This window comes from Psammomys obesus, unplaced genomic scaffold (genome assembly GCF_907164565.1).
Source record: "Psammomys obesus unplaced genomic scaffold, mPsaObe1.curated_primary_1811, whole genome shotgun sequence".
Classification (NCBI taxonomy): Eukaryota; Metazoa; Chordata; class Mammalia; order Rodentia; family Muridae; genus Psammomys; species Psammomys obesus.
Window position 1 is genome coordinate 4,080,969 of NW_026591597.1, and position 26,108 is coordinate 4,107,076.

Below are 26,108 nucleotides of genomic sequence, written 5' to 3' on the forward strand. Positions count from 1 at the left end.
TATTATCTTTCTGTTGTCCCATTCTGATTTTCTCATCAGTTTATGATTTTTAGGGAGTTTTCTGTGACCTGCCAATCAGATTCTGCTCCATGTAACCATCTCGAACTTCTGGGGTTGAGTAGTTTTCTTCAGTGTGGGGCTACAAACAAACAAAGCCCAGGAAAATAGAGAACAGGTGCTAAGCATTTAAGTTTTCCAGAGAAAAGTCCCAATCCCAGGCTTAATTCCATTCTGCTTGCATTGTTTTATACTTTCATATTGTATCAGACAATTTTCTAATCTTAATGTTGTTCATTTAATATTTCCAAAAGGACTGCAAAGTTTTTCCAAAGAAGGATCATCTACTGAGTTATTGCTGGAACAAAAATACACGTGCTATATTTTAATTTCTCATGAGCAACTATACAAACCAACTTTTGATATGTTTGATATTTATTTACTTTTTTAAATTATTGTCTCTTTGTGTGTGTGTGTGTCTGTGTGCCTACACATGCATGTGTAATAGAACACTTGTGGTGGTCAGAAGACAACTTTTGGGAGAACATAACGTGGCCGAGTCAGTTCTCTTCCATGTTATTGAGCCAGTCTTGATGTTCCTGCTATCACAGCTTGCTCCAGGCTACATGTCCCCACAAACTTCCAGGCAATTCTTATGTCTCTGTGCCTTATTTCATGTTAGAAATGCCGGGATTACAGAAGGGCACCACTGTATCTGGCTTTTGAAATGCGGTTCCAGGGATTGAACTCAGGCTTTTCCCACTAATTTTTTTCCCCCTACATATATGTATCCTATTGACTCACAATGTTTAATGTCATAATTTGCTTCTGTAGATAGTGGCCACAACATAAGACTCTTGAGACTGCTTTAAATGAAGCTTAAAATGGAAATTTAATATAAACAACACTACCAACTGCACCAAGAATAAGTATAAATGCTCTCCTATAATGATAATTCTTTTGTAATTGAGATGATGTGAGTGGTAGTTTCCTTCATTCCAATTTCTAGTACATTTTTCAAACTTTAATATAATTTAATCTCTATGTACGGATATATGCACACATATAATTTACAATAAAATGAGCCTCATTTTATTAGGTAATGGGTATAAAATAGGTAAGACAATTACAAAATAAATTATTAGATAATGTATTTTATAAGTATCAGAGAATAAAATATGCAAATATCTGAAAACATCAAAATAGCTTAATTTAAGAACTAGTCATCAGATAAGAAGTTCCACTGAGGCACATTGAGGCCAACTAATTATAAATAGTACAATTGAAATTGCACCCAGACACTAAACATAGCAATGTTTTCTGTATGAATTCTCTTAATCTGTACAAAGGTATTGTAATTGAAGTAGATTATAATTTGTAGAGATTGTTGTGATTATTATGATTGTGCTGAAGGATTAGTGTATGGAAATTTGTAAATGATAACAATCATTCCTGTGGGTTTCATTACGTGTGTGACTAATTGAATTTATCTGAGATAGTACTTTGGAGTTCCTGAAATGTCCTACAGCAAAAGAAAAGACAGATTCTTCACACATAAGTACTTACGTCATCTAGACAAGAAATTAGCACGTTATTGGGCTGCCTATTTGTTTGGTTTGGATATTTAGGATATTCCACAAAACTGTCGTATTTCCGTTTCTTCTAGCAAATCTGACTGGAATTAAGTGACAGGTATATTTCAATATCTACTCCAGTGGGCATGGTGATCCTTAATATTATTGGTCCGTAACCAACCTGTCTCATAGTTATAGAATTTGCTTGTTTTGTTTTTTAAATAGACATCTAATGAAAATGCCTGTAGGCTCTATTTTAACACATTAAGATCAGATTAGATGCAGTCACAAACAATGTGTAACCAGAGACTGCCTAGTTCTGAATAAAATAAAGTTGTGACTGTGAGGAGGAACCATGGTCCTTCTACCAAAGCTGAGTGGGGAACATTTCAGTGACAGATAAAGTACTTAAGTTTGCTCCACCCACACCCACATTTAAAGCACAGTAGAAAGGAATCTACTGACCTCATGTGAATGCTGTTGTTTTTTTTATTGGATTTTGTCCACATGCAATGACATAATTATGCTTAAGGTGGGTGTCATGCGGGCTTCCTTGATGTGCCTGCCAGAAGAAATATCCTGGGCCTATGTCATTGGCAGAAGGCATCAGTGATTCTTTCTGATTTTCTCTGGTGTAATTCTAAGGATAATGGTGGAACTGGGACCCTATTATATTGTGTCCAATTCTCATCCCCTGGACTTCTTGCTCAAATGCCATTTGTATGGGGTGATCTTTTATCACAGAAGGTTTTGGCTTGGAGATGGCACACTGACACTTTCCATGAAGACCTGAGACAATTACCTTACCTGTACTTTATAATAATAGCATCTTGCATATGAGATGCTGATTCTACAGGAAGTGGGAAGCACTCTTTCTACTGTCTTCTCCAGGATCTAAGAGAAGGGACTTCCTATGTGTTTGATTAACCAGGTGGGAATAATATTTGGTCAGGAAAGAAGCATGTTAATGCAGGAATTTCAAAGATTGCTTCCAGAACATCTAAAAATAAAATTAAGGAAAGCAAGTCAGAGCTCACAGAAAAAACAGAAGTGCCTCTGCATTGTTAAATCTTCCACTGTTTTGCCCACTGGTACATATAGGAACAAACAAACCAGGGCCCTATTTTATCATCCTTAGTCAAGCACCTACATGGAGTTGTGTTGGTCAACATTCCAACAGCTGGACTTTCCCCATGCTTTATGCTCTCAGTGTTTTCTGCTTTCCTTCAATTTAATTGTACCAAACCCTTCTCTCCGAAGAATGGCCCACTGGGCACAGATACTTCTTTCTGCCTGTTGCCCCTCCCAAAACAATGCAATTATGATTCAAGATTACATGATTTTAACTTAAGGATTCTTCTCAAATATGGCCAAACAAACCCTTTCTCTAGTGATTCTATTTCTTGGAACACTTACTCATCTCTTTCTGTCCCATAAATGGAAAACCTAGCATGTTGCTACAGGAAAGGGTTAAAAAGTGCTGGCAAGAAATCACGCATGTGCTAATTCTTGCTGCAGCCTCACATCTCTTCCACTTTGACCTCACAGTTAATCTGCATGAGTTAATCAGGCAGAGCCTCTAGTGAGTGATTTTTTTTTCTATTTCTTTTAAACAAACACACAACAGAACCACGGGAAGAGAGCACAGCCCTATCTAAAAAGAAAGAAATGAAAAGAGAGCAAATAAACAAACCCGAAAGGACGGAACCCCTGGGAGTTCCTGTGAGTGCATAGGGCATGAACGTGAGCGCCTTTCTGTTTCTCTCATTCGCCTCCGTGTGCACCTCTGGGTGTACCATCCCCCTGCCTCAATTATATTATCCTCTCAGACTTGGAAGCTGCTGCCTGAGCTGATGCTTTGATGCTATCTGCAAGCGTTTGTACTGATCTTTATTTCTGCCCCCTGAATATTAATTTTCGAAGCTGGTAGCAATAGATCTCCTGAGTGACGGGACCTACTAGAGGCAGGTGGGGGGAGCCAGCATCAAATCATCAGCATAATAATAATACAAAGGGGAGGGATTCTTCTGCAACCCAGAGGCGAGAGGCGAGTGGAAAAAAAAAAAAAAAAGCGATGAGTTCGCCAAATACATGGAGCATTGGAAGCACAGTCTACTCTCCAGTATTTTCACAGAAAATGACGCTGTGGATTCTGCTCCTGCTATCGCTCTACCCGGGGTAAGATGGGCCGTTTTCAGCGTCGTCGTTTGGCTCTAGAGAAATTTGGGGGAGAAATGTGGTTGTGGAAGGAGGGAGACCACCTCGATTTGAGGACTCTTTTGGGATTTAGGCTTTGTAATTTAGGCAAGAGTGAATATATGGGATAGGAGAGAGATGGATGAGAGAGGAAGGACATATTGGTTTATTTGTTAATGAACTAGGTTTTATCTATTTGTGTTTTGTTTCAGAGCGCTAAAGCTCACCTCATAGACTCCGAGTTCCGGGAATAGCATTTGAATTTGCTGCAATCTGATATGAAGTGGGCTGTGCTCGCACACGCCGGCATTTGAGGCCATATTGAAGGCATTTGGGTGGGGGTCTGGAAGAGAAAATTATAAATGGGGTCCTGACGAGCATGAGCGTGGTCTGTGTGAGGGAGGATTGGGGGCGGGGGCGGTGCTGTTTCTATTATACACTACAATCTTTGGTCCTGCACCTGAGTATTCAGTCAACCAGGTTTTCTATCCAGCCCCATTGACCCGGCAGCTGATTCCCAGATGGGCAAACACGATTCAGCACCAAGGACAGCAGTCCCGCTAAGGGCCCTGTGGAAGCAGGCTGGTCAAACCTCATATAGTATCTCTAAATCTACAAAGAACATTCCTGTAGTCAGTCAGGCCAGTGGGCCAAGGACCAGCACAGAAGCCTACGGACACCTCACCTCACTACTCCTACCTTCAGATGGGAGGGGGTGTCCTGCATATAAGGCAGTGAATATAGTTTAGGAAATATATCACGAATAGAGTTGGCCTGTCTGCAGTCTTGAAAACATGCTCAACTAAATGAATGCAAGCAACGCCAAAATTGTGGAGTATGCACGAGTGCTTTACAGTCTTTCTGCATAAAGAAAAGGGGGGAGGGAGGAGAACCCCTAAAATTCCTGAGCATGAATGTTCCCTGCAATGTGTTTCCTCTAGATTATTTAGAACTTCCAGTGACAATAGAATCCCTCCAAGCACAGTACACCATGCTTCTGTCCATGGATGTAGCTCTCACTACATTACACTTTCCAACCAAAACTAATGGCAAGCTAGAAGTCCACACTTTCCTGAACATGCCCTTCTGTATTCTCATTTTGAAATAAGGCATTATAAAAACTACTCCTGTGGTTGTGGCATCCCCAACCTTCAACCAAGGCATAAATCTATGGAAAATATCAAGGCACTACTTCAAAGGTGTTTTTTTTTTTTTTTTTTTTGGAAGTTGATGTAGTAGTTGCAATAAAAATAAGCTAAAGGGGTTGTGGTTTGACTACTTTTCAGTTTGTTTGTAGAAATCTGTACATTTCTCTGACCTTCTTTCCCTAGTGTTTGAGATGGAACATGTTGGTTTTGGACACAGAAGAGATTCAAACAAGGCAAAGAATAAAAGCTTCACAGTTCACTTTGTAGATTTAGGCAAGCAGTATACTTAACTAATACCCCTTTCTTACTTTTATTGTCTTTTTTCTTTACAATAAACACTGAGTGTAGACAGTTTCATTTAAAACTACAAGCTGAAAAAGTTTTTCCAGAAGAGGAGACAAACACTGGGAACAGTATCATATGTCACATCTCATAGTAGAACCATTAAAATATTTTCCTATTCAAAATCATTACACATTTCCTTATTATACATTTTGTGAAAGTTTGTAAACATTTTCTTGGGAATCAAACACTAATAAATAAGGCCTATCTTCCTTTATTTCTCTGAACCATGAAACCTGTGGAATAAAATCTAGACCAGACATTGGAGAATGTATCTTTTCTTCTTATTCCCATTTATTTTACTAAACAATTTGTAACCAACTGAATATATTCTCATGTATGTCACCTTCAGTTTTTCTATTTTACTCCAAAATTATTATTTTATTATTGTTTATTATACAATAGTACTTAAGATAGTTTTTTGGTACATGCCCACTTTTAAAATCCAGTATCATCTAAAAACTGAAACTTACTATGCATTTTACATCTTACAATTAGAAGAGTAGCCTATGTGAGCTTTTCACACATTTCTAAGTGGTGGGATTTATGTGGCATGAGAACTCTAGACAGATATTTTTTGCATCCTCAGAGTATCCTCAAAGTAACCATGGCAGTTTTGGTGCCGTGAGTGTGATAAGAGTTTTGTCTACTGGAGTCCCATACATTATCTATTTGATGGCTGAGTATAGACAGGGAAAAAAGAAGCTTCAGTCTCTACAGCTGGTCCAGATGTGGAAAGGAGGCAGTTACAACACATTTATTGAATACAAAAATGGGATCCTAAGATTCTATGTAGTAAATAATAGTAGAAGAAAGGTATAAAACATTGTAGGAGAAGAAAAGAAATATTTAATGGACAATTTTAGTTATGAAACTCCAAATAAGCCTTCCTTACTATTAAATAACTAAACTCACTAGATTGTTTCAACATAAAAGCAAAATATATATTAAAACAAAGCATTAGAATGAGCACTCACTTCCCTTAGAGTGAGAATTTGACAAACTCGAAATTTGTTCAACTTCTGTGCATCTTGTTTACAACTTGTGAGAATCACTTGGGGACTTACTAAAATGGAAATTCCTAAACCACACAGTGAATGATTCTGAGTCATGAGGTCTGAGTGAAGTCTAAGAATGTTAATTTTAACAAGTTCTCAGAGCTCTCTTTAAAGAAATAGGCTTGTAGCCTGCCTATTGAGAAAAGTTTATTTATTGTCCTAGTTCTTAGTCATACTTTCTTTTCTACAATTTTATTCATCTGACACAGTGAATCAGTTCCATATCCATAAACATTGTAATTGTATATAAGTCAAGAATGTCTGTAAACCACAAATGAAAACAATAATGTTACTATATTTCTATTTTGTTTAAAAAGTTCGTGAAAATTTTTTAACATATATACCTACATAAATGTCTACATAAGTATATTCACAGATTTTTTTACACTAATTACATATGTTAGCAAGTATGTTTTAAAACAAATCTTAAAAGAGGAGGCAGTCTTCCCCTATCAGGGGACTAGGGAAAGGGCATAGGGGGAGAAGAGAAAGGGTGGGTAGTACTGGGAGGAGACAAGGGAGGGGGCTGCAGAGGGGATATGAAGTGCATCATAATTTTTAATAAATAAATATATAAATAAAATTAAAAAGAAAAAATAAAATTCAGAGAGCAAAAGTATAAAAAATAGTAAATTATTTAATATATCTTCATTCTGTCACAGTTTTTTAAAGTAGAAAAAGTAAAGTACAACAGAAATAACTGGGTATAGTAGGAAATATATATATATATGAAGAAAGACATTTTATTTTGATTACCACAAGCAATACTATATTTAGAGTGATAGATAATTATTTTCAGAGAATTAGATTGGTAAGAAACAAGTTACATTGCATTTTGATATGAACCCCATTTTTACATTAAAATGATTGTTTTAATATTTACTGTATTTAACTTTGAAATTATAACATAATTAAATATTTCAACTTTTCTATCACTTCTTCCAAACTAGTCCCTCCTTTCTCTTTCTCAAATTTATGGAGAGAATTTTTTTAAAGCTAATTTTCTCACAGTCATATATGCATATAAATATTTATAGAATATTAATGTTTATATTTCTTTTCTTTTCTTAGCTATTGCTGTTTTCTGACAAAGTATTAAAACTTGTGAAAGATTTTTATGCCATAATTATGCTTTATTCAGTTTTTAACTTTATAAACTATAACCATTAAGCATTCAAGAAATACTCTGATTTTTCAGTATAGTACAACTTTTTACTTTCCATTGTTACTCTATATCCTCTCAAATGCTTTGCATTGTTTTATCTAGAAATCTACTTTTGTTTTTCATAAGCACATGCAATTGCTTTGTCTGCTGACATAGGTTTCCAAATAGTTTGCCTTAAGCATCTACCTGAAAGAATTTTAAAAAGAGGATATAGTATGACTCAGACTTTCCTAGAATTCTTCCCTCACCATATTGTAGACCAAACACCTTATAACAGGCTGGGATTTCAAGACTATTTTTGTTGTGTTGTTTTTAATGTCTCATTATGTGTAGCTCAGACTGGAACTCCTGTTTCGGTTATAGATTGTGCTCCACACCAACTTAAAAATTAAGTTTTCACTTAAGTAATTAACAATATAAATGCCTTTCCACTATCTTAGATTAATTTTGTATTCAACTTAAAGCAACGAATTCACAGAAAATCTAATTTAATGGTAAATTCAAATTGGAAGTACGTGAAGACTGATCGTGGAGACATTGTTCCTGTTGTTTGTATTTTGCTAACAGGCGTGTCGTTCCTTGCTGGTTACGGCACCTTAGGTTGTCAAGCGTAGATGTCTAAGAACTTACGCATAATGTGCACAGTGTAAATATCTCATAAGTCATCTTGTCAAGCTGCCATACTTACAGGATCAGAAGGCACGTAAGCTTAAACCATTAGCATCATAGGTGATGATGACTGGTTTAAAGAAAAACCAGTTATGAGTTACCTGTGTGCACATGTTTGTACACCTACTATGCATATGTCACGTGTTTGCTTATTATGCACACGTTTCTTGTTCTATGAATACATACAGGGTCTCATATTGTTACTTCCGATCTTTCTTGTTATCCTTCAGCAAACCACTTAATACGTCTACAATTATGTAATCTAGTTTGGCAAGTCAGGGTGACAAAGACTATTCCAATAAACTCTAGTGAAGGGTAGATATAATCGGCACACATATATGTAGCTTATGACATCTGCATTTATGACAGAATTAGATTTGAAATTATGTCTATTTTATCGCCGATTTTGAAGATGCCTTCTATTCGTCTAATTACCCACCGCATACAACATGCTGGTCATTTGTTCTAGAACATGGCAATGCTAAGCATTCACTGTAACTGAGCCACACCCTGAGTCAAATGGCTTCTTTTCTCTTGGCATCAATCTGAAAAAATAATTATAGAATAACTATCCAAATTGAAATTCTGATTGTTTTGATACCCATGCTGCTTGAACTTCCATATTGCTTAATTAAAATTTTTAATCAGTCTTCTGTGAACAATTTGGTTAAATTGCTTTTGAAAAATCACAAGTATGTACCATTTCAATGAAGTCTAATTGTACTATATCAGGTATAAGATATTTTAGAAAGTCATCTTAAGTCAAAATGGCTCTTAGATAAAGTAAAATAGTTAATATAACAGTTGGGCATGGCAAGTCATTCCTTTAATCCTAACTCTTGGGAGGCAGAGACAGGCAGATCACTGTGAATTTGAGACCAGTCAGGTCTACAAAGGGAGTTCAAGACAACCAGGGGTATTAGGGTATTATACAAAAAAACCCTACCACGAATAAACAAACAAACAAACAATAACAAAAACTAAAACAAAAAAATTTTCTAAAAATTTCAGAGGATTACTTGGGGTCTCAGCATTTAGGTATTACACTGTCATTAAATGATATTACATTGTACTTTCTAGACCTACAGGCTTAGACACCTCTTCCTATTCATTGGCTTTATGTATTTAAGAACATACTAAGTGCATACTAAGTGTAGATTTCAACTTAGAACTGTATTTGAAAAAAGTACATTTCTTTTATGGTCATGTATGTGTAAGTAAAAAATAGTTAATTTGCAATTCCTTGACTATGCAGGAGCTACTATGGAATGCCATCAGCATTTAAAAAGTCTTCTGTCCTAAACTGAGCAAACTCACTGGAAAATTTGCTCAAATTTGTTCTTCAGTTTTCTTCCAAAATTCTTAGAAAAGTGAAAAATGATAAGATGAAATTGAATTAACAATACTGTATATTAAAACAGAAATAACATTAATTAATCAATGTCTAGAAATTTAAACTTCAAATATGTGGATATTAAAGGATGCTATTTTTACTCTCCATCATGCTAGAGCTTATTTAATTAGCCTTGTCATAGGATATCATAACATCAAAACACTAACTTCTAAACGAAAAAGAAGTTGCAGTTTGTAGGATTTGATTATAGCTTTTGCATTTTACTAAAGTGTTTATATCAGTGCTCTGGTACCCCCCAATAAACTTGTTAGGTAAATGAGGAAGATAAGACTTTTTCCTTCAAAGAATTGTCATGACAGAGAAGCCAGGAGATTAAAGGGTCAGCCTAGGAACTCTTAGATGTCAGCTTCAGTTAAGGCCAAGATTCCTGTTGTTACATTACTGTTATATACACTAGAGAGTACAATACAGCCACCTAAACAAAAATCTTAGCATAAGAAAACACATGGGTTGTTTTGAAATGCAAGAGGCGTCTTCATGCTGCATTCCTGGGGGGAGATTTTCCTTGTTTCTTTGTTCCGTATAATGGAGACTGAATGGTCTTTGAAAAAAAAATTTAAAGCCAATTTTAAGTTACATATTAGTGGCTTAGAGGAAAAAATAAAATTTAACTCCAAATTATATTAATCCTTGTCATATTATGAGAGCATAAATATAGAGATAATTCTATATTATTATGAGATCATTGTACAGCTGTACATAGATAAAGTACCATGTAAATGGTAAATAAGAAACAGTGACATTACCTTCTGCACCCATTCATAAAGAAAACCATAAAACAGAAAATAGCATAGCAGTGGGCAAACCAAAGGCTGTTTCTAAAAGCAAAGATATTTGGTAGTAATTGAAACCCTACCATGAATACAAGTTCAGTTACACAATATGTCTGTGTAGCAGTGCAAATAGAAAGTAAATTCTGTAATTTATCGAAGCAAATTTAGGTAAACTCTCTTATAAACTAAATACACCACTATATTTATTTGTGGTAGGCAAAGATAAGAGATAGATGGTATTTTTGTGTTGTTTGGTAGTTATCAGTCATTTTTTTATGAGTTGATTTTGAACACATACATAAAATACATAGTTGGTGAATCCTCTACATACAAAAATTTGCTGTAAATTATTTGGCTATAGTGATGCATGCATTTAATCTCAGCACTCAAGAGCCAAAGGCAAGAGAAAGTCCCTGAGTTCGAGGCTAGCCCGGTTTACATAGTGAATTTTAGGTTAGCCCAGGCTACATTGAAAGACCTCATCTCAAAAACAAAAGCAAGAAAAGCATAAATCAACACAAATCTTTATTTATTAAAAGGACAATATTTGAGATAGATTTGCTGTAGTGTCTGAGTATGGAATTATGGAACGGCATTCAACACAAGATTTGTTCTCATAGAGTCATCAATCTAATGCATGTGGGCACAGGTTATGACCTGGAAAGTATAGAAATAATTATTAAACTTTAACCAGATACATGGCACATAAGAGAACCACATGATGCTATAAGAGGGCATGGTGGAGTTCTACCTCTGTGAAAGCACAGAATAAGACCCCGAGATTCATAAACACCTGAAACTCATCTACAAACAGCTAGTCACACAGTTTTAGTATACCGAAATTCTTTTATTTCTTGTTCCTCACAGCTTTAAGTATGATTCTGTAGCCATCCTTCATACATGCAATACAACTATAAATTAATGGGATTTATTTTTGAAGAAGAGAATTATATATTTTTTGAAATATATTCTTACTATTTAGAAAATAACTATTCTTCTTTTTTAAAATTTATTTATTTGCTACAGTTTTTTCACTTTGTATCCCAGCTGTAGCCCCATTCCTCATCCCCTCCCAATCCCATCCTGCCTCTATCTTCTCCTCCCATGCCCCTCCCCCCAGTCCAGTAATAGGGTAGGTCCTCCTCCCCTTCCATCTGACCCTAGTCTATCAGGTCTCATCAGGACTGGCTGTATTGTCTTCCTCTGTGGCCTGGTAAGGCTGCTCCCAGCTCAGAGGCAGGTGATCAAAGAGCCAGCCACTGAGTTCATGTCAGAGACAGTCTCTGTTCCCATTACTACGGAACCTACTTGGAGACTGAGATGCCATGGGCTACATCTGTACAGAAGTTTCAGGTTATCTCCACGCATGGTCCTTGTTTGGCACAGGGGTCTTTTCTGAGACTGATACTCCAAACATAGAAAATAACTATTTAAAACACAAAGAAAAACAAAACAACAACAAACACAAAGGGCAGTGAATAAAACTACACTCTGGTGTATGACACTGACTTGGCTTAGACTAAGTTTGCAAAACTTTAATGCACATGTATATGTGTTATGTAGATTATAATATAAAATACATAAGATAATATATAATAATACAATGCATAATATACATTAACATAAAACAAGGTCTTAAATGCATGGCTAAAACAAGATTAAATGTATGGAAGTATATATGTATATATGTAAATATATACTTCCCCTGCTTTCACAGTTGACACTCAAAGTACTTTACCAACTGAACTATCCCCCCAATCCCACTTAGAGTGACTTCATGACTTAAAGTAACCATGGCCTATAACGCATATTATCTCCTACTGATATATCTTAAGTACGTATGTCAACCGTGTTGTATAGTTACTTCCAGAAGTATTAAAGCAAGACCATTTGGATATTGAAAAAACAAAGTTAGTGATGGAGGCATTCATATTTTAAGTGCGAAAGAATTTTTGTGTCATGTAAGAGTACCATAAGGAGTTTTGGTGCCTTGGCAACTTTTATTTTATTTTATTTTATTTTATTTTCGCATTCCCAATATAAAATATTTTGGTAAAAGTAAATGCTAATAGTCATATTAATAAATTAACTGCTTTATTAATCCATTTTATTTCAAATAACCCTCTCCAAGAATTTCCCAAACTTTAAATAAATAATTACTATACTACAAGGATAGAACCACTGGGCACACATATCGATGGAAATTCTGATTTAAGATACTACCATTTTATTGGACCAACCATACAGGAAAATTTAAAAATTATTTTTCTTTACCTTCTATCTGTCTCTGGAAAAAATAATTTTAATGAATCTGTTTGGTTCCTCTTATATGCTCAATAACAATTTATTTACTTAAATAATGGGAAATACATCCTATTTTCTCTGTAAGATTTATTTATTTTGAAAAAAGATCAAGGAAAGAATATTTTGGTCTTTTCAACCATCTCTTCATTTTAAACTTCTGAATCCATCAACGATGGAGACAAGCCAAGAGAAAACAAACTATAATAAAACAGCTGGGTTATGTACTCTAAGGTATGACGTAGTCTTTACTAGGACAAACTACTCAACTAAATTTGACAAGATTCATTTATAGCTAGGCATTTACCTACATAATGAGCCTCAGTCACATTATTTATTTTCCCTTTGCCACAGTCACTCATGTAAAAAGGAAGGTTATCCTTCCATTTATGTTTTCTTTGAGTGGTGATTGATGAATAAACTTGTGCCCATTACTTCTGTTCCTAGTGCAGGGTCATTGTCTATTTCCTGTGTCTCTCTTCTTTCATAAATCACTTTCTATACCTAGGTAATATTGTCTTATATTAACTCTAAATTTATTAGCATGCAAAGGTTACACTTAAAAAACTATAATTACCTTATTTTCGAATTTTGTAGTACCTTCTTTTGACTGGAGTGAGATAAGTAAACTGGGGGAAGGAGTGTAACTTCTAGAATGGCTGCACTATTTATTTTAAATATATTATTTATGTGAACCCGAGGCTATCCCTAATGATGGGAACAACATGTAAAAGAATGAATGTTACTCTATGTGTTTCTTCCATGGATATAACAACCCCAAATAAAACTAGAGAGACATTTATTTTCCAGTAGTTTTTATCAAACTACCGATATTCATTTGTTAAACAAAATTATTGAATTCATTATTGAGGACAAACTTCGTTTGCTTGTCCTGACAGTCTAGTCTATTTTTGTTAGAATATATGCAATTTATGGTTGGAGGATACTGGGAAGGAAAAAAAAAACTACAAGCTTATATTTTGTAACTCATAGATCTGATCATTGGGGGTAATCATCTGTCACTTAGGTTACCGCATAAGCACGAAAATACCTTTCCTGTACCATGTTTGCTACCTAACAATTCATCCATGAAAAAACAGAAAATTTCCGATAACAACTTAGTTTAATCAGTACATTGTTTAGGATTTAATATATAGATAGGTGTGTTTTTATTGTTATCATTTCTTCTGGTTTAGGTGCTTACAGATTTCTTTCTACATTTGAAATTAGTATTAATGAAATTAAATGTTTATTCATTTCTTTTATGATCATTTGTTTGTTCAATATACTGATTTGAGATACAATAAAAATATTACAAAATATTTTTATTGATGATGTTTTCTGTTTTATTTTTGGTTTTGTTTTTCTTTTCTTTTTCTTTTTTTTTTCTAGACAGGAATACTCTGTGTAGCCTTGGCTTTCCTGGACTCTCTTCATAAATCAGGTTGGCGTAGAACTCAGTGATCCAACTGCCTCTGCCTCCTTGAATCCTGGTATTAAAAGAGTGTATCACTGTGTCCAGCTTTCTTGTTGAGTTTCTTAATATATATAGCCATAGTCATAGTGTGTCTGGATTGAAGCTAATGGGATAATGTTGCCATCCACATTATTCTAAAAGCATTTTTGAGACCGTGCTTTAATTTCTCTTGGTAAAAGTTTTTAAATGTAAAAAATAGTGATGTAACATTACAATAAATTAGTAGAAGTGTTTTCTACTGTACAACAGTTAAAATTACTGCTAATTTCACAATTTTAGACAGTAACCGTTTGCCTTAATCAAGCAATTATCAATTATCCAAAAGTTAGCAGTATAAAATAGATATATCCTTTTCAGATTTCCGGAGAAACACAGATATGAGGAGCTTAGCTGAGGAGCTGCAGCTTACAGTCTTTAACGTGTGCAATGGGAGTTCAACAGATATTCAAATAAACTACAATCCTCTTTCAAACTCTTAAAACGATACAGTATCTCACATGACTTATGCTGTAACTCTGACATTGTGGCAGTAGTCAAAGGAAAAATCCTGTCATGGTCTGTTGAGACTTCTACATAAAAATAGGGTAGATTATAGCTAAAATAACATGAATGGAAATTGGTTTCTCACAGGCCTTTAGAGGTGAGAATCTGAGATTAGCACAGTGTGCTTCCAATGAGAATGTTCCTGTGGATGACAGAATTTGAATGACACACTGATTGTAATTAGATCCTTCAAACAACAGGTTCATTTTCTATTTTCTCTGTATTTGCTATATCAAAGTTTATTATCTACTTCTCATTTTCATTGAGCCATGCAATCTTCCACATGAAGTTTTCATGAAAGAGTTACCTCATAATTGTAGAGGTTTTTTTACACACTTCTTTGATATTTCACGGTTTAAGATGGAGGTCTTCAGTGGAATAATTACAAAACTAATTATTGTTTTTGAAAACAAGAATTGATAAAGAGCCAATACTGAGGAGGGTAGTATAGTTTCTCAGTCATACTGGGTGTCAACACACACACACACACACACCATTTATAGAATTAAATAAACAGCAAATAAAATTAACCGTGCCATATATATGCCGGCATTCAAATATTCCTGAAAACATCCATCATAGTTTTTGAGGGTTTTCCAGGTGCTTCTGTAGCAAGTAGGTCATTTACAGTTTGCAAATCCAAGAAAGTTTTTTCTAAAAATCCTTGTTGTCCCCGCGTACAGCGCAATTTCCCCGATGAACAAGCATCAAATCCATCCTCCTTGCAGATGCACAAGAAGTGAGAAAACACGTCATTCAATTCATATTCTTTGACTTTTGTTTTTAAGTAATTTTTCAAACTCTTATTTAAGTCTCAAGGAAGGACACAGAAAAGTTTCAAGTCTATTTTGAGTGCAGAAGGTTCAAATGAAGGGTCCATGCTTACTCAGAGAAACAAAAATGTGACATCCTGCTTTTCTATTAACTTTCAAGAGGATACATCTGGTCTGTTGCTAGTACTATGACAGGTGCTAAAGATAGAGCTGAATAAGAAAATATGGGTTCATGGTCCTTATATTGTAGAATAAAAACATGTCCTTAAAATATAGTGGCTTATTCATATGATGATATTATAAGCCTACCTTTATAACTTTACTTGCAGCCAATTGTACAGCTATATACTGACATGTTTCACTTATTTCCCCTGACTTCAGGAAGTTGTATAACTAAGATATATTTTCTCCTCAGTCATCTTTTATACTACACCCAAAAGATTCCATTCATGCTCCTCTGGCTGACATGTCCAAATATGTGTTTCTCAACTCCAAAGTCTTCTGTTGATTGTAAAATGAAAACAAATTAAAGTAGATAAATCCATTCCAACATTCCATGTCCTGGCTCGTCTGCCTTTAATAAATATTACTGTACTCTTGGTATTTGCTTGCTCCTATCTTATCCTTGGCATAACACACAAAATGATAGGTGAATATCCTTTTTCTCAGAGGTCTTATAGAGAGAAGGCAGACGGGAAGCAGATAAACAATAAGACAGTAAAATGGAATAAACAATGAAACTTTCACATTTCAATAGGTTTTTAAAAACATCACAATATGTCTGAAAGCTTGTGACATTATTAAAAATGAAATGAAGAATTTAGTTTTCATAGGATGGTCAGGCTAAACCACTGTGACCAATGAAGAGGAAGTTGTATAGTGATTTATTTTTAAAGTAAGAGAAGTTGAAACTATTAGGGGATAAAGAAAACATCATACTTACAATTAGAATGTTTTTGAAAAAGAGAGAATATAAGGACCTTAAAGAGATAGTTTTCTGACATAATTTGAGCACCAAACTAAATCCAGATCTTTTGCGAGTGTAACCAAAGGTAGAAAATCCAGAAGAAAGAATTTTGGGGGTGCAAAGCTGCCTGCCTGTGCCCAGACTTAACAGCCATAGTATGAACTTAAACCATAGCTCAGGTAAAGGCTTTACGTTGGCGAGAATACTTCAGGACATCAATCTTATTCTAAAAGAGACACCTGCATATCGTCTGGAGAATGATGAATTCTGTAGTTCAGACATCAGTTTTCAGTCACTTGACAATAACTTACTATTGGCTTCTTGTTGTCTCAGCAATCTCATCTTGTCTTATATTCAAACAAAAATCATTCAGTTCTCATAGGAGTCCAGTTATCTCACACAATTATTTATAATGGTTATAAATCTCTCTATATAGGTATTTAACTGGCCTGTTTATACAAATTTTTACAAATCATGGCACTAAAACTAGAGCATTGAAATTGACTAAGAACGCCTCTTAGTTACAAAAATTAATTTTTGTTAATTTAAAAGTTTAAAATTAAAAAAAATCCTAGGGAATTGTCATGGATAGGATTAGCAAGTATGTTTTTTTTTTCTTTTTTAACCTGGAAAGTTTATTAGTGTGGACTGAAATTAGCAGAAGTAAGATACATCTATGCTGTAGTCTGTCTTCATAAAACTGTGATTTGGGCCAGATGCATTTTTTGCAAATCCATTTTCTAATTTTTCTTAGTAATAACCAATGGCCCACTGCCTCTTGACTGTCATGTTAAAAAGGTTTTGGGGTGTTTTGACTCTGCAGGTCACTGGATTCTCTAAACCTCAAAGTTAAGGATGTCATCAAATAGAACCTGAAGCCTACAGCCGATCCCCCTGCTTAGCTGCCACCTGCTCACCTGATGTTCACAATAAAGTATTTTCAAATGCTCCAGTTTATGACTTTCTTTTGCTTTTTAGCTGCACAGTAATATTAATTTGGAATGGCGCAATGTCTCTAACCTTATGCCATGGTAAACTATCTCAATTTATAAATATATATATTAATTACAAAAACCATCTTTCCTTACTATAAATTTTTATTGTGCAATGAAATCAACATGATAGTGTAAAATATGTTTAAACTTAACCACCTAAAACCGTTTCCACACAAGAACAGGGTGTTTGGAAAATTGTGTTCTTGGGACATTGTCACTCATATTTATGTGACACGAGTTCTCTCTTCTTGCTGAGAGCAGGGGTATATTTTAACATTGCTGAAACTAACCTGCATGCAGAAGTACAAGGAAATGTAATTTGCTATCTAAACTCCAACAACAAGTACTTAAATTGTCAAGCAAATTCACAAAGCCACTGTACTATTTCCGTAATAAAATATTCATTTTTAACCCTAGAAACTAAGGGAAAATTTAAGGCCAATCTGATTCTTTGAAATTCATCTAAATTTGTGAAATATAAAACACATAAGAATAATCCATCAGAAGTAGGAGAAAACAGGGAACAGGACAGGAGCCTACCACAGAGTGCCTCTGAAAGGCTCTACCCAGCAGGATATCAAAGCAGATGCTGAGACTCATAGCCTAACTTTGGTCAGAGTGCAGGAAATCTTATGAAAGAAGGGGGGAGCTAGAAAAACCAGGAGGGGACAGGAGCTCCACAAGGAGAGCACCAGAACCAAAAAATCTGGGCACAGGGGTCTTTTCTGAGACTGATATCCCAACCAAGGACCATGCATGGAGATAACCTAGAACCCCTGCACAGATGTAACCCATGGCAGCTTAGTATACAAGTGAGTACCCTGGTAATGGGAACAGGGCCTGTCTCTGACCTGAACTCAGAGGCTGGCTCTTTGTTCTCCTCCCCCTGAGGGGAGAATAGCCTTACCATGCCACAGAGGAAGACAATGCAGACACTCCTGATGAAACCTGATAGACTAGGATCAGATGGAAGGAGAGGAGGTCCTCCCCTATCAGTGGACTTGTGGAGGGACATGGGAGGAGAAGACGAAGGGAGAGTGGGATTGGGAGGGGTTGAGGAGGAATATATCTGGAATACAAAGTGAATAAACTGTAATTAATAAGAAAAAGAAGAATCCAAAACTCTGAGCTTTAGTCATTAGGTAAATGCACAATTCAAGCACAGTAGACTTACACTACAGAGGTTTTAGATGGCGACATCAAAATAACTTTGTTTGACTGCCTTTGAATTTGGTATATTTAACTACATACCTGGATATGTGTAGATATTGTATGGAAATTAAAAACAAACAAGCAACACAACAACAAAAACAAAACACATGCCAACCTTCTTTTTCTTAGACCTGCTTTCAGTGACCTTCATACTTCATTAGCCCTGAGACAGTTTTGGCTTTCACGGACAAACTGTCTGGGTGGGCACACAGGTTCTCCTCTCTCTCTATGGCTCTTTTATAAACATACAGACTGTGTGTGTGTGTGCATGATTTTATTTCCATTTTCATTTTATTTCTGATAGAAAAAGAAAAGTTTTATCAGTTTCTTAAAATAGTGTGTGTTGTGGAAGAAAATGTTCATCTTTCCTACAAAACATAGAGAATTAAAATTGAAGAGAGAGGCATTTCAGTAGATTTAACCTTAATGTCATGTTAGATGCATTGGGAGAAGGATTAGTCATGCTTAAGCTCAGAGAATTTTGTAGAATTGTCTTCCATGTAAAGTGTTGCCTTTCTCTGCTTGCTCAAGTGTTTGTCTCCACAAATACCTTAACACTTCTCTGTCTACCTTCAGCCGTGTTTTGTGTGTGAGTCTCAAACACAAGCTGTTTAAATGAAGGATGAGAAAATGTAAACCTATAAAGCATCCTTTTTGAAATTCAGGCACTTTCATGGATTTCACAACTAAGTGACACCTAGAAATGTACATACTGAATATGTATTTTATACTTTAATTATATCTTGTTTTAATTATAGTGTGGTGTGTGTGTGTGTGTGTGTGTGTGTGTGTGTTTTCATTTGACTACACATGACATGGATGCCAGATGTATAAAGTTCCCTGGAGCTGGAATTACAGGCAGTTGTAGCTGGCTGATGCGGGTGTTGGGCTATGACTCAGGTCAACTGGAAGAGCACTATATCTTCATAATAACAGAACCGTTTCTCTACCTCATTATTTACTGATTTTTTTTAAAGCCAAGTAATAGTACTTCCGTGTAATTTTATATTCTCAGTAAATTAATTTAAAATATTAAAACCAGAACAATGTTGATACCTTTTAATTAACTGATTTTTGTCTATTAGACAAGTTGATTCTGTTATTACTTTCTTTACCAAGGAGATTACCCAACTGAATACGATGGGTAAATGCCAATTACAGACAACTAAGAGTTTTACCAAATATGATTAGATATGCTGGAGGAAAATTAAGAGCAGTATATCGTCCTAAATATGTGTTTTAATGTCTTTTCATACTATGTATAAATGACATTTCAAGTTGTTTGTTTCCCCAGAAATGACTTCAAAGATTTAGATCAAATAGGGGTGTCTTAATAGGACACAAATATTAAAAGCAATGATTGTTTTTTGATTGGCAGTATATTTTGAGTTGCATGTTTTGACTTTGTCTTTGATCAGTTAAACCACTATTGAAAATGATTTTTCTCCATCATTTGTATTCTTATAAAGACTTCCAAACAATTTTAGTATGCAGGATTAAAAATGATTTGTCTAGACCCTGTCTGAACATCTGTTGTGGAGGCAGTAGCATTATGCAGTCTTAAGTACCATAGTTAGCATATATAAAGAAATATAAATTATTTTGCTTTCCAAATAATTCTTGATGGTGCATATAATCACACCCCTTTCTGACATAAACTTTTATGACTTGTGTATAATTATTCTTAAAGTTGACCTTTTATTTCCACTGTCAGGACAGAGCAAGTCATGCAGAGTCTGAGGATGGGCTATCGCTAGAGAGTACTCCAAAAACAAAAATTCTGGATTAGCCTCCAAAAACAAAAATTCTGGATTTAGTCCCTAACACAATAGCTAAAAAAATAAAAATAAAATAAAATAAAAATAGTATGTTTTATCAGTGTTCTAAATAAGGACATTGAAATTTTCTTATAAATAAATGGGTAAGTAAAACCATTCTTACTCAGTAATTGTCCGCTTATATTTCATTCTAACTATAATTGATATCAACTTTTTTTATATCCATTTTATAAGAAAACCATCACAGTTGAGATGACTTTAGAATTTGTTGCTTGCTGTGGGCTTGAGCTTGTGCTGTTGTGACCTGAAACCTATTTCTAGTGTATGTCATGGACATCATTTGCATTTTCACGCAGGCATGGTTGGCATTTAATGAAAAGAACAGTGCCTATAGGAGATAGAGTGTAACAGGCAGGTCATCTGCATATTAGATGTGATTATTTTATAAGAACATTAGGAGAAACTTAATTTATGATTTTTTTTTTTACTAATTTTACAAATAAATGCTCGTATTGATCCATTCACTATTTTAAAACAATGTTAAATGGACAGTGTAACAAATGCCAGGTTCTTGGACGATTTTGGAAAATGCTATGGAGATCAGAAATAGCTCATTGTGGTCTAACTTTCCTGTGCCTGAGTTTTGATGTTAAGTCTGGTTATTTCAAGCTGTCTTTGGTTTGTTAAATAAAATGTAAAAAAGTACATAAGTCATAATAAAAATGGGGTATTATACAAAGGAACAAAAACTATGTCTTTGCCAACCAATTCTGGAAATGAAAGGATTGTCCCAAATCTAGGAAATAGCGTTGTCTACTTTAGCAATCTGTCTTCTCTCCCTTGTCTCCAACTAACTTCTGTCCTTGTTTTAACATTATAGTTATTTTATCCTGTCATTAAACTTTATTTTGCATCTTTCATTCTTATGTTCTTTTATGTGCAGCATGTTTTACTTGGGTTTCTATTTTTTTAATGTATTAACTTCATTGACATTTTGTGCATTACATGAAGATGCCATATTTTATGTACCAATTCTGCGGTCAGTTTGGATTCTATTCATTTCTTTCTGTTGGTCAACATAGTAACAGGTCTACAGATCTTTTTATGCATGTCTTTTAGAAGATATGTGTATATCTACCTTTATGGAATAAAACTGCAGGTGGAATGGCTACACTATAGAATTTACAGATAGCCCACCACAGACAGAAAATTGCAAAATATTTTCATTTTAAAGGTATATGAAATCTAATGAGTCCATGTCATCCTACATTTCATTTTTAATAATTACAGTTTATTCCCTTTGTATCCCACTGTACCTCCTTCTTTCTTCCCCTCCCATGTCCCTATCCCAGTGCACTGATAAGGGAGGTCTTACTCCCCTTCCCTCTGATCCTGTCTATCAGGTCTCATCAGGAGTGACTGCATTGTCTTTGTCTGTGGCCTGGTAAAGCTGCTCCTCCCTTGGGGGGACGTGATCAAAGAGCAGGACAATCAGTTCATGTCAGAGACAGTCCCTGCCCCCATGACTATGGAACCCACTTGGATACCGAACTGCCATAGCCTACCTCTGTGCAGGGGTTCCAGGCCATCTCCATGAGTGGTCCTTGGTTGGAGTGTCAGTCTCAGAAAAGACCCCTGTGCCCAGACTTTTTGGATCTGTTGCTTTCCTGGTGGAGCTCCTGTCTTTCCTGGTGGAGCTCTCCAGGTCTTACTATCTCCCACTTCTTTCATAAGATTTCCTGCACTTTGCCCAAAGTTTGGTTATGAGTCTGGAAATCATGAAATTTGCAGGTAAATGATGGTAACTGGAAAAGATCATCCTGAGTGAGGTATCCCAGAAGCAGAAAGACACACATTGTATATACTCACTCATAAGTGGATATTAGACATACAATATAGGATAAACATACTGAAATCTGTACACCTAAGGAAGCTAACCAGGAAGGAGAACTCTAGCTAAGATGCTCAAGCCCCACTGAGAAAGGCAAAGAGGATGGACATCGGAGGAGGGAGAAAACAGGGAACAGGACAAGAACCTACCACAGAGGACCTCTGTAAGGCTCTACCCTGCAGGGTATCGAGGCAGATGTTGAGACTCATAGCCATATTTCTTTTGAGAGGAGTTGAAGCAAAATAACAAGAAACCATGGCAAGAGAGTTGTCCCAAAGCAAATGGATCACTGTAGTCATCATAGGATGTAGGCTGATTGCTATTGTCCTGCAGAAACTCTTTTTTTCTTTGCTCGTATTGAGGTTGCCTTTATGCCTTACTCAATCACCTTCTCACACATTCCAATCTTCCTTTGCCATATGCGTTGAGAATATAGGAATGAACAGCCATGCTCAGCATAAATCTGTTTATTTCAATACACAATTTAAAACCTCATCAATGCACATTGAAGACCATCCTACCTCTGCCATTATAATCATTTATGTTTCCAAATTAATCATGAGGTTCTGACACTTATAGTTAAGATTCCTTTCAGCTAATAAAACTTATCTGTGATTGGATGTTTCATTTAATGTACTAGACTATATGTGTGATAATTAATTCAGCCAAATAGATACCCTTCTTAATAGATACAAACCTAATTCCAAAAGCTGAACTATATGTGAGGTAAATCATTCCAAGCTGGGCAATCTGCTCTCAGAAAGATCTATATGCATGCATGTTTAATATACATTCATTGATCCCTTTCTTAGCAATGACTATGTAGTTCATTTACAGATCCTCCCAAGAGATAGACACATGTATAGACGACTGAAGGCTCTACATATGGGATTGTTTTTGTCTTGAGCTCACTATTCATGAAAGCCAAGGTATTCTTCAAGAGCTCCGATTATTCTAGAAAACAGGATGGAGTCCAAGATCCCCGTGTTATGTACTGATTCTCCTGCACTCTCATCTGATCTAAAGGCCTCTATTCTATCTGCCCATGAACATTCTACTAAATTCTCTCTTTTCAGCTGCATCCTCAGGGAGGAACTGGCTTATACAACTGCCTTGTTCCTATGAGTGTATTCCTTTCCAAAGGCAACACAGATTGAAATGAAGTAGTTGATCACATCCGTTAACTTAAACTGCAAGGCTCACGGTTATTCCCCAGCATGAACAAATCAAGCAATTGTTGTCCACAATGTCAGGTTTATGAAATTTGAACTTTATTAACTTTGTGCTGATAGTACCATATTGTTCAGCATGCTCAGTTATAAATTAATTTAGCCTTCAAGAAAAAAAATGAGCAGGAACTATCATTTGTTGTATGTGATCTTTTTGTTGTCTGTTTGATGACTGCACGTAGAGCAGCAATTCTCATGGTGTGGACTGCACTCTTTTGGGGAAGCTGAATAACCCTTTCATAGGGGTTGCCTAGGACCACCTGAAAACACAGATATTTACATTACAATTCACAACAGTAGCAAAATCACAGTTCTAAAGCAGCAACAAAAATAATTTTATGGTTGGGAGTCAGCAAAACATGAAGAATTATATTGAAGAGTCACAATGTTAGGAAGGTTGAGAACCACTGACAGAGGGTTCTTTGATTCCAATTTTTTTTTTTTTGGCAGCATAAAAATTCTGTATTGTTTGAATCTGTGAGTGTATAGCCTGCAGGTTTGGAGGGCCCAGTACAACAAGCACTCCTTTCATGTAGAAGGAGATGAGGACCTCCCCTATCAGTGGGCTAAAGAAGAGGCATATGGGGAGAAGAAAGAGGAAGGGTGGGATATGGAGGACATGACAGAGAGGGCCACAGCCAGATCAAAATTGAATAAATTGTAATAAATGATGATAAAAAAGAAAATTATCAAACACCTTTGATCTAAAGCCATATTTCTCAGCTGACTGCTCACTCAGAAATTAATACATATTAAATAAAGTAAATGAGAAATGTTAAAAAAAAAACTTACACGTTGTGATTTTGTCAAACCAAAGTGACTACTGGTAATTATGAATGAGTACACTGATTTCTGAAAGATGGAAGTTATACAGACACCCATGTTTTCAGCACACAAAAAAAGAGACACATTGAAGTGTTTGAAGTTTTTTTCCTGTAACACAACAAATGTTTAATAGTATCTATTTTGCTATTGTTATATCCATGATGAAAAGCAAGTATGCACCCAGCAACACATAGCATTTATTCGTAGGCTAATGAGATGGCTCAGTGGATCAGTTAAATATCTCCGTTCTGACCTACGGAGGCTACAGAAAGCCAGATGTGGTAAAGCATGGCAGAGCTGTTCTCCATCCCAAAGGATAAAGTTAAGAGAGCAAAACCTGCAATGTGCAATAACTTTCAATAGAAATAATTCAAAGCTGTCACTCTTCTGATACATATGACCTTTGGAACACACAATGACATGCTAAATACCATGTATGTGGATTATTGTGTCCATAAAATAAACTGGCAACCAGTACTAACATGACGTTAATGCAACTGATTTTTAAATTATGTTAGTAGTTTAAAAGTACTTGAAGTATAAAAATAAATAAAATCATTTCATTACTTTCTTTGAATACCTTACCTATATTAGAGAAAAAAATAGAGGATGCGCTTATGAGACAGTGAGTATCAATAGATTTACAGACAGCTCAATTGAGGAACAAATGCTTTTTAATTATTGTCCAGCTGTCTGTTCTTTTATGCTTGGTGGGTATGATAAAGAGACTCCCCCTACTTAATCTGGAGCTTTAGTAAGCCTATTAGAATATGACATAGATGAATATTCTATAAAATATTCCATAAAATACCTATTTTTTCACAGCAAACACGCCAAATACATACCAAAGTCAAATGTTTAGTCTTTTATGTATTGTATCTTTTTTATGTTTCTAAATATCTCATTATCAGTTTTAAGATGACTTAATGTTTATAGTGATGTTTTAGTCCAAACCACATGAGAAAATATATAGACATAAATAAAAATTAATGCTGAGATTTATGACACAGAGACACAGATACAAATGACTAAGGCAAATTGGAAACATGAGTTTATTGAAGAAATTCCAATGATTATGGAATTTGTTAAAGAGCCTCACTTATGACTATATATGGATCTTAGAGTTCAGCATTTTTAGAATATCCTTGGAGACTCTTTATATTATGAGGTCACAACCCTTGGCTAGATAGCCCTATGGCAACCTCTTTAAGCTTTTCAAAAATGAGAAGACCAAATGTTTGTAGACACTCTTCTACAGATACTCTCATTTAGGTGGATTTTTAAAATTATGATCAATTAATTTAAGAATAATTTTGATTATATTTATTTTCCTCTATAAGGAAGTATTTATAAATTAAAAGGAACCACAGAGTCATGACACTAAAAAGTACCCAGGGAACTCCTAACTGATTCCTCAACTTAGATTTTTAAGTTTATGTTTGCTTTTAAGCCACACAACAGTTAAATGGATTTTCTTAAATCATTATCACTCTGTTTGGGCCCAGGCATGCTCACAGTTCCATGGGATGCCTCATTTATTGGTCAGACATTATCATACCCCATCTGTAAATCAGAAGTCTTACCTCCAAAGACCAGAAAAAAAAAAAAAAAAAAAAAAAAAACCCTACCATGAACAAGGGATTTTTTTTTCTTTTTTTTTTTTTTTCCTTTCAGACAAATTTGGAAATGATCCCAGATCATGCATCATCCCCTTTAATTTAGATCTCAGCCAAGAGAGCTCTGGAGAAGCTAAACCTCATTTATTTATAATATAGGGGCTC

The 26,108-nt window shown here is 35.2% G+C and overlaps 1 protein-coding gene across 2 annotated transcripts in view; it reads left to right on the top strand.

Annotated features, from left to right (window-relative positions):
* Positions 1-3,157: 3,157 nt before the first annotated feature.
* Gabrg2 (gamma-aminobutyric acid type A receptor subunit gamma2) overlaps positions 3,158-26,108 on the top strand; it is a 100,726-nt gene continuing 77,775 nt past the window's right edge. For both annotated transcript variants that reach the window (XM_055610717.1, XM_055610719.1), the window contains exon 1: positions 3,158-3,749. In XM_055610717.1, the coding sequence (XP_055466692.1) occupies positions 3,646-3,749 (104 nt within the window). In that variant the 5' untranslated portion in view covers positions 3,158-3,645. The remainder of the gene's footprint in view (positions 3,750-26,108) is intronic.